This window comes from Euprymna scolopes, chromosome 2 (genome assembly GCF_053919585.1).
Source record: "Euprymna scolopes isolate OS-2025 chromosome 2, ASM5391958v1, whole genome shotgun sequence".
NCBI classification, from domain to species: domain Eukaryota; kingdom Metazoa; phylum Mollusca; class Cephalopoda; order Sepiida; family Sepiolidae; genus Euprymna; species Euprymna scolopes.
Window position 1 is genome coordinate 195069741 of NC_136483.1, and position 10247 is coordinate 195079987.

The 10247-nt window shown below is 35.3% G+C and overlaps 1 protein-coding gene across 3 annotated transcripts in view; it reads right to left on the bottom strand.

The window, feature by feature from the left end:
* The window catches only part of LOC145301055 (cAMP-dependent protein kinase catalytic subunit 1), a 486812-nt gene extending 484880 nt beyond the window's left edge, over window positions 1–1932 (bottom strand). For 2 of the 3 annotated variants that reach the window (XM_080144558.1, XM_080144556.1), the window contains exon 1: window positions 1692–1932. In XM_080144558.1, coding sequence (XP_080000684.1) covers window positions 1692–1716 — 25 coding nt within the window. In that variant the 5' untranslated portion in view covers window positions 1717–1932. The remainder of the gene's footprint in view (window positions 1–1691) is intronic. The other variant, XM_080144548.1, reaches the window with a different exon arrangement.
* Window positions 1933–10247: the final 8315 nt, after the last annotated feature.

Below are 10247 nucleotides of genomic sequence, written 5' to 3' on the forward strand. Positions count from 1 at the left end.
CTAGGGTTAGCGGTCATAAAAAATGAAGTTTTAAAAAAGTTAAAATGGTCCACATTTTACATTAAATTGATATGCGAAACTAGTCATCATCCACTCTACATTCTAAAATAGCTTTTCTCTTCTTTCATGGTGTTTACACGTAACCGCCAAAAATGTAGAATCTCTTATGGAGAGGAGGATTCAGCTGAAGGTGTTATCTACCAAAGAAATGTTAATTGTTTATAAACATTTGAAACATAACTTCCGTTAAACAATAACAAATACGTAAAGAGCATAAAATACTTGTTCATGTGCAAAATTGGGGACATTTTAATTTTTTTTAAAAGAAAAAGAGGTACTCACAGTGCACAGTGCACTTATTGATCCGTGCTGAAATAATAACGTTATTATTTAAAAAGCCATTCTTAACATGGGGAGAGTGTTTTGTACCTTATGTACTTTAACCTTACAATTGAATAAAAAAAAAAACACTTTAAACTTGGAAATACGATTTAAAAAATAGCGCGGTCACTGCATTAGCACCCATTTTTTTTTTTTTTTTTGATACAGAAAATGGTTAACTTGCTTACAAATTGAAAAGCACTCTGGTGGATCCAATTTAATATTTTTAACAGGACTTTTACAAATTTATTTTTTTTTATTTCAATAAATTCGATTTACAGTTAAAAAATAAAAGTACTTTATGCAGTTTGCGGACCATGCTGAAATAATAGCGGCCGTACTTATGCAATGTTAACGCGCTGAAATAACGTTATTATTTAGAAACCTATTCTTAAGATGGAGAGAGGAGGGCATTCTGTAATTATTCTGTACTTTCACCTAACAATTTAATAAAAAAAACATCTCGTCCAAATTAAATTCAACTTGAAAATATGATTTAAAAATAGCGTGGTAACAGATGTATAAGCACCTAGATAGAGCATTATTTAGAAAGCCGTTCTTAACATGAAAAGGTCATTGTTAACGATTGTGTACGTTTGCCTAACCATTTAATTAACAAAAGCGGTCCTAGAGATTGAATTTAACTTGAGAATGCTATCTTCAAAATATAGTACGGTCTGTAAACTACAGAAGTAAAAAACACAAACTGTAATTAGCAAAGTTATGTTGAGACGGAACAGTAACACGAGAAGTGGTCATATTTTATTAATATAGGGATTAGTTAATAAATTCTTAAAAATCATTAAAACATTTTTTCTGAAATAAAAAGTTTTGTATATTTGTTTTATCCAAAATCGTTAAGTTTTTCTTATTAAAAAAAGGTATGGGCACTTGTATCTGTTGTAACCGTTTGCTGCCCGTGGCTACATAAACAACAAACACGTGTAAAATTGAAAACTGTTTTTTTTTAATATTAAACAAAACTATTATTGGAGTTACCCCATCGATTGCATTCAATAAAAATTAAATTTGAAAAAGCCAAATAAAGTTTTTTTTTTTTTTTCCCCCCATAATTTTTAATTAATAAAAACTTGATGAAAAATATCCTCTTTTTCCGCGGTATCCAAAATTAATTTTTTTTTTGTTTTGTTTCGTGTTTTATTGTAAAAATAAATTTAGAAATCAAAGTTTAAAAAATTTAGTGTTTGAAGGGGGAAGGGAGAAAGACAAAAATACGAAGGGGGGGGGGTAGAGAGAAAACCAAGGAAGGAAAGAAGAAAAAAGTTTGCTTTTTTTTTATTTCTACTTACAAAACTCGTTCCAGTCGTCTGACATTTTTTTATCCGTAAAGTTTCTCCTTTTTTCTTCTTCTTTTTGTCCCCTTTTCAGTTATTTGGGGTAGAAAAAAAAGGAGTCTGACTTAAAGGGAGTTGAGATGTGTATATATCCAATTAGAAGTTTTTGTTCTTTTTTAGAAAGAAGAAAGGAAGACACGAAGAAGTTGGAACAACAACGGTCGAGATGAAAAGAATAATAATAATGGAAAGAGATAGAGAGAGGAGGGAGAGGTAGGGGCGTGGAGAGAGGCGGAGGTGGAGGGTAGAGTAACCGAGAGGTTAAGAGATAGAGAGGGGAAAGAGAGGGCAGTAGAATGGGGAAGACAGGAGGATAAGTAGAGAGAGAGAGAGAGAGAGAGAGAGAGAGAGAGAGAGAGAGAGAGAGCGAGCGAACGGACTGGATGATGGATAGAGAGAGAGGTTGAGTATGGTAGAAAGAGTGCGTGAAAGAGAGAAGGAGAGAGAGAAGCGTAGATGGGTGGATAAATAAAAAGAGAAAGGGAGTGTGTGTGTGTGTATATATATATATATATATATATATGGGAGGGAGGAAAGGGAGTGTGTGGAAAACGAGAGAAGGGATTATATTAAGAAGGGAGAATAAAGAGAGGGAACAGAAGAGAGAACAGGATAAAGAAAAACAATAAAAAGAAGAGAAAACACAAAGAGAGAAAGATTAATAAGTACGTGGGAGAGACAGATAGAGAGAGAGAGAGAGAGAGAGATAAAGATAGAGATATATAGAGCGACAAGTGCTTTCTTATAACTTTTGTTCAATTCTTTCAAATTTTTTTGTCGATGATTCTTCGTAAATAAAAAAATGGGGTCAAAAGTTAAATAATAATAATAATAATAATAATAATAATAATAATAATAATTCGGTGATACAAAAATAGAAATTCGAAATAAAGAAAGAAATAGCAATGTCTTAAATAGAAAAGAAGGAATAAACAAGCAAAAATATTGTTGTTGCCAATCTTTTTTCGTTTACTTTCTTTTTTTATGTGCTCCCCTTTGAGAAAAGAAATGGGGTCGACGACAAAAAGGGGACGAAAGAAACGGGCGAGAAGAAGCAGAATTAGTTTAATAAATCATGATAATTTTTTTTTTTTTTTTTTTTTTGCGGACATAGTAGACGACGACCAAAGTTGGGAAATCCGACAGCTTTCCAAAGTCCCGATTTTAAGTAAGTCAACAATATAGTAGTATTAGTTGTTGTTGTTGTTGTTGTTGCATTATTAGTAGTACTAGTTGTAAGTTACCAGCTGACAATAAGTTACCCACCACCACCATCATCATCATGATGGCTATATATATATATATATATATATATATATATATATATATATATATATATATATATATATATATATATATATATATATATATATATATATATTAAATATAAAACAATCGTATTGAATGTGTATAAATCAGTGTGCGTGAGTGTGTTGGGAGGGGGCGCTCGAGCGTGTGTGCACACGCCACACATGCCGGTGCTTGAGCGCGTGTCCGTGTATATATATATATATATATATATACACACGTGTGCCGTGCATACACTCACGCACACTGATTTATACACATTCAATACGATTGTTTTATGTTTAATTTTCATTTCCAGGTTTGGTAAATTTGTAGACTGAGACAGTTAGCCCCCACCCTCCAATGAGATTCTACTTTTATTTAAGCGATTACGTGCTGAACACATTGAAAAACATGTCGGGGGGGGAGCACAAAACAAAACAACAACAACAACAACAACAAAAACAAGGAAACAATTATTTTATGTCGTATATAAATTTAACTTAAGATAATACTCCGTTTTTAGGCCATAGTAACTTTTGAGGACAGTTAACTATTTGTTTACAATTAACTGACAAGGTTGTAAAGCAACACACAATTGTCTTTAAAAAAGTAGCCTATCTAATAATAAAATAAATAATAATAATAATAATAATAATAATAATAATAATAATAATAATAATAATAAAACTCAAAAATTTATCCTCTATAGAAAAAATGTTTCTGGTTAATTGCCCTGAAGCGTTAGAATGATCCAGAAATAGTGGATCATGTTACTTTATTTTATATGCGAAACTGATCCCCCAATTTAAAATTCTAAAATAATTTATTTTATTTTATTTTTTCTATTGAATAAAATCATAAATCCTATTTTTTTTTTTTTTTTTTTTTTGAGGGCGAGGATTTAGTTGAGGGTGTAATTATACAATAATACTGTGGTTTTAATTTATATAATTAAATCTGTTAATAATATGATAATCTTTATATTAATAAAACCACTGTTACCACTTTTCGAGTAAATGTGTTTGGGTTCGTGTGTTCATCGCATCTACGTGACTTTCACATTGTCTTATGATTCCTATCAATTGATTCTTACCAAAAAAAAAAAAAAAAATGCAATAAGCAAAGTACTAAACCAAGCATAGGCAACATATGGCCTGCGGGTCAGATCTGGTCCACGATGGCACCTTTACTGGCCCGCAAGCCTGATTACCAATGACTATTTTTAATATGAGAGCCAAGGCTTTCGAATTCGACTAAAAGCTTGCTGATAGCGTTCTCTGATCCACCTATCCCAACCATTATCAATAGACCAGATGTCTTCTCGTCAGCATCAGACAAGGCCAAACTATTTGCAAAGAACTTTGCAGCTAATTCTACCCTATGCGACGAAGGCCATAAACTCCCCATATTTCCTCCGACAACACAGAACACGCTAGGTAACATACAAATATCTGTGCATGAGGTCGCCAAGCTAATCAAGAACTTTGCTTTCAGTAAAGCAACTGGCCCTGACGGCATCCCAATTAGAGTGTTAAAAAGATTCAACCAAAACTTGCTCCCATACTTACGAAACTGTTTAAGCGTTGTCTTAAGGAGAAGTGCTTTCTAACACCCTGGAAAACCTCACCAGTATGCCCTGTATTTAAGAATTCAGGTGATAAGTCATCTCCCTCTCAGTACAGACCAATAAGTCTCCTGTGTGTCATGAGTAAGTTGCTGGAATCCATATTAAATAAAGAAATAGTAAACCACCTCAGCAGAAATAACCTTCTTAGTGACACACAATATGGTTTCCGTTCTGCAAGATCTACCGCAGATGTACTAACGGTTATATCTCATAGGATTAGCGAATCTCTTGACAAAGGCTTCCTTTCTAGGGCAATTGCTCTTGACATATCAAAGGCCTTCGACAAGGTATGGCATAAAGGCCTACTTCACAAGATTTCCAGCTACTGTATAACTGGATATGTTTTTTCAATCATTAAATCATTTCTCTCTGATAGGCTCATAAGAGTAGTGGTCGATGGACAAAAAATTAGAGGCCTGCAGTATTAATGCTGGAGTCCCTCAGGGGTCTATCCTGGGCCCAACTCTCTTCCTGATCTACATCAATGATCTCCCTAAACACATACTTAAATCATTCGTTGACATCTATGCTGATGATACGATCATCTACGGCAACACATCAAAGGCTGTAAATGACAAAGTTCTCTCTGATTTTCTCTCCTCTGATCTCGAGCACATGGTTCAGTGGGGGAAGACGTGGCTGGTTACCTTTAATGCATCTAAAACCAAACTCCTATCTTTACATCATCAACGCTCTGATCCCCATCTGGCATCAATTGAAATGGATGGCTCTCGTCTAGGAGAAGCCCCATGTTTTGACAAGCTTCTGGGCTTGACCTTTACTCCTGACCTGAAATGGAACATGTGCATCAAGTCTGTTGGCAAGGTTGCTGGAAAGATGGTGGGATCCTTCTACCACTCCAGAAGATATCTCACTACTGATGTAATTCTCTGTCTATATAAAAGCCAAATACGTCCAAGGATGGAATACTGCTGCCATATCTGGGCAGGAGCTGCTAAAAACAGTCTATCCTGCCTTGACAGAGTACAAAATAGACTTCGTGGCTTAGTGGGGGATGACCTTTTCTCTACCCTGCAACCTCTCTCCCACAGAAGAGACGTTGCGAGCCTATCTTTGTTTTATCGCTATTTTTATGGCAGGTGCTCGTCTGAACTCCAATCTCTGGTCCCTCCCCTCGCTAATCTTTTACGAAGAACACCCGTCTAGCTGAAACCACTGTCAAAAATTTTCCCCACTCTTTATCTGTGTCTAAATCAAAACGTAGATTCCATGAACAAAGCTTCTTTCTTAGAACTGCACGCCTGTGGAACTCTCTTCCATCTGCCTGCTTCCCACCTGACTACAACTTGGATGACTTCAAGTCCAACGTAAACAAATTCCTGATGAACCGCCCCCTTAAGTAGACACTTTATTAAATCTCCACACTAACGTACTGTACATGCAATAACCCTTATCCCTGAGTGGCTTCCGGGCCTTGATAAGTGGTGACCATCTTGTAAATCAAAAATAACCTAACCGAATTTGAATACTATGACGACAGAATACGATCAAAACCTAATCACCTCCATTTCTGCGTAAAAAAAATAAAAAATAAAAACATATACATAAAACAAAACTAAAAGCCATTTTCACCGACAACAGGCATTAAGTGAGGATAGCTTCAAAGTAACAGTGTTGTCTCAGTCGGCGTTCTATTTCATTTCTTCAACAGCGGCCTTCATCGAATCCTCCTGCCACTACCCTATGTAAGTGTCTGGAATTTCAAAACGAGGCATGTTTTTATTTTTTAATATAACCACTATTTCTCCCACTCTCTATCTGTACCTAAATCTAAATGCAGATTCCATGAACAAAGCTTCTTTCCCAGAACTGCCCACCAGTGGAGCACTTTTCCGCTGGCCCTGTTCCCCGGTTGAATACAAAATGGTAGCTTTCAAATCCAATGTAAACAAGTTCTTGTTGAACAGTCCCCAGAAATAATCAAATTCTACCCAATTTACACCATTAACGATTACTACACTACCATCTGACATTCATTACCCTTTAGCGTTGAGTGGTTTTCGGGCTTTGATAAGTGGTGACTCCCAAGTAAAATAAATAAATAAATAATAATCAATAACAGTTTCAAACATAGACATCAATTTCGCTTGGAGTGATTTTTTTTTACTTTGAAAGATTTTGACTTTCCTTGAGGAAACTAATTTTTATTAAATGTTTTTTTAATTTTAGATTTTCTTTAACGTTTCTGGTTTCTCAATGTTTATTTCCATCATAGTTTTGAATATTTAGATTGGCAGGAGTCTGCATATGCAGTTTTCCTTAATTTTTCTTTAATGGTCTTCATCCGGCCCACGACCCGTCATCATAACATGATCCTGCCTGCGGGGTTGAATGAGTTGCCGACCCCTGTATTCAACTAAGCTTTTAAACCCCCCATATCAAAATAATTGCAAAATTAAATCCGTCGAGATGCATATCAATTTCTTCGTAAATAAGTCATTTTAATCATATGTTAATAGTTAGAGAAAATACGTGCGGTATAACTGGACATATACTAAATATAACTAGATCCTTCTTAGACAATAGAAACATACAGATTATCATTGACCGACGTACATCCAAGCAGCATAACATTAATGCGGGAGTGCCTCAAGGGTCGATCCTTGGACCATTAATATTCTTGATATTTATAAACGACCTCCCTGATAATATTGTGTCCGAGATGGGTATATTTGCTGATAATGCAATGCGCTATAGTATGCATGAAGGAAGGACCGATGTACATAAATCTAAGACAATAGCAGAATTGTTAGAAAATGACCTCCAGACTATAGTCGAATGGGACTGTAAATAGAAAGGCACTTCTGGCTTTTTAAAGCAAAACATACCATTCTATTATTTTATTAGACAATTTAGTAAATCGTTGTTTAATTAGCCTGAAAATTTTCGACGCCATTTACATATAAGGATGTTAGAAGTAGAGATTAAAACAGTATTGTGTTCACAAAATTTGTTTAAATTTTATAACAATTTAGTTCAATTAAAAATTTAATGGTCAAACGATATCGAAATAATTAAATTTAACTTTCAAAATCCTATTTAAGAATATATAATTTGAAAAAAAACAAAAAAAAAACAACCCGGCATAGTTTTAAAAAATATGAAGCGAAACAAAATAAATGTAAAACGATTTCCGAGCAACACCAGGTGAGTACAATTAGACTATTAATAACGTGTCATCTACATATAGAGACACGACACGCCATCTAAAGATCTGTTCAGACAACACAACAAATTCCACCTTCCCTTCACCCCCACCCCAAAAGAAAATGAAAAAAAAAAGAACATTGCTCTCTCTCTCTCTCCTATATTCAAAATACCTCCGCATATCGCAAGATGATAAAAAAGAAATAAAAATACTCTTCGTAGTGGCACACACGTGGTACGGTTATAGAGCCACCCCCACCCCTCATCCATAGGTAATACATGAAGACAAACGCACGCACGTGCACACGCGGCGTCGTGCCGTCGTGCACCTAATGTGAGATTGCAGACATAAAAATTGCGCGCTTTAACTAGCACCACAACGAACGTCAGTACGCAGCCGAAGCGCATTTTACATGGGAAACTGGATAAGCCACTAAGTCAGTAGTCAAACATGTGCTTCTTATTCGTCCTATTTACTTGCTTCCCCACGAGGGCAGAGTTAGACACAAGGTCAGTTTTTAACGTGGGGTAAATCCAGCTCCCCCAAAAAGGGGCACTTTGGATAGGAACAAAAATAAAAATTGTCTCGAAGGATTTCTCCTACACTGACCAAGAATAAAGAAGGTAAAGTGCAGTATCAGAACAGATACTATATTTTGTTTCTAGCCAAAAGGCCAAGGCATGTGCTTCTTATTCTTTTGGGATTGTTCTTCAATATTTCCACTTGTAATGTTTTCTTTTTGGAATTTTTTAGATGAGGATTGATAATTTGGATTATTCTCATCTTTGTTATTTTTACAACGTTTTAATCGATGTAACCTTCGACCTAATTTAGATGCGTCTTGTCGAATGTAGGAGAATCGGTACAGAACTTTGAATAGAATGCTTTATTTAACCTGCTGGGGGGGGTGTAGATTGTTCTCGTTCCATCAGCCATGACCGGGAAGAAGTCTTAAGTAACTCGTAAATGTATTCTTAATATCCATAAGGACTTGTGGCGCAAACAATATAAGTGTTTAGTTAGCAGTGTCAGAAATTTCGTGAAAACTATTGAATAATTCCACCCGCCATCTTTCGAAGCTTATAACTCCTCAAAAAATGTCATTCAAGCCCTAATTTTTTTTCAATTAAAGGAGCAAGGACCAAGGTTTCATTAAAAAAAACAAAAACACAAAAACAAACAACGTGGAATTTTTTTAAAAAAAGGTTTTAAACTTCGGATTTTACTGGTAAATTTCTAAAAAAACACTATTTTTTTTGTTTTCAAATTTGATTATATTATTTATTGATCTTTTATCTTCAATTTGTGATATATAAAACTTTGGTACATAAATTAACACTGCTTAGTTACCATCATTTCTAAGTGACAGTTTTATGTGGGTTGAAGGTTCAATCCTCAGTGCAATTGACACTAAGAATATAATTAAAAATTACTTAAGTCCTCTACCCGGCCTCTGCCCGGTCATGGCTGACGGAACGAGAGAAATCTATCCTTCTGGATTAAATAAAGAGCTCAATTGGAAATTATGTACACACAAACGGGGTTCTTGGTGGACGTTTTCACAAATATATAGGTACATAATTTTCTTTTTCAAATTTTTTTATCAGTTTGTTTAAGCTAGGGATGGGGAATCCTACCAGATACCAGACTTTCACCTGCGATCTCATATGCTCCCGTATATATCTGTGTGCGTTCGCAATACAAGCATGTACTAATGAAAGAAAAGTAACAAGTAGAAGACAATATAATATAATAAGACATTTATTGTATGAAAAGCCGACTATGAAATAGTATTCATTGGAACGTATGCAAAGTAAGTGCAGGTGGAATGATATATGTGCGTGCACGTGTGCACGTGTGTACGTACGTACGTGTGTAGTATGTGTGTGTGTGTGTGTGTGTGTGTTTGTGAGCACATGGTGATAGTCTGGCTGATACTACCTGTAGCAAGTCATGAGAGAGAGAGAGAGAGAGAGAGAGAGAGAGAGAGAGAGAGAGAGAGAGAGTCCGTGCATCCTTTTTTATAAGGTAGATCAGGACGCTCCCTGGACCACGAAAAGTCGATAAAAATCAAGTTTGGCGCCACCTAGTGGTATGTATGGTGCCATTCTGTTTTAAGAACGGGGCTTAAATCGACAACATTCCTGAGCTCGACAATTTGCACCCGAAGCAGGTCGGAGGTTACACCAAGCAAAATGTTATGAGAATAACAGCGATGATGAGAACAGTAGTCCAAACAATACAAAGTAATACAAATTGCATTGTTTTATTCAGTTTGAACCGTCTATAGATTTATCACTAATTATAACCAACCCGGTGTTGTATGGGGGGAAGGGTTAAGGAAAACTAACTAAAAATATAGATATATTTACATTTTTTTTAAATAGGATCTTTACAAATTTGTTTTAATTTTCCCTTGTTTATT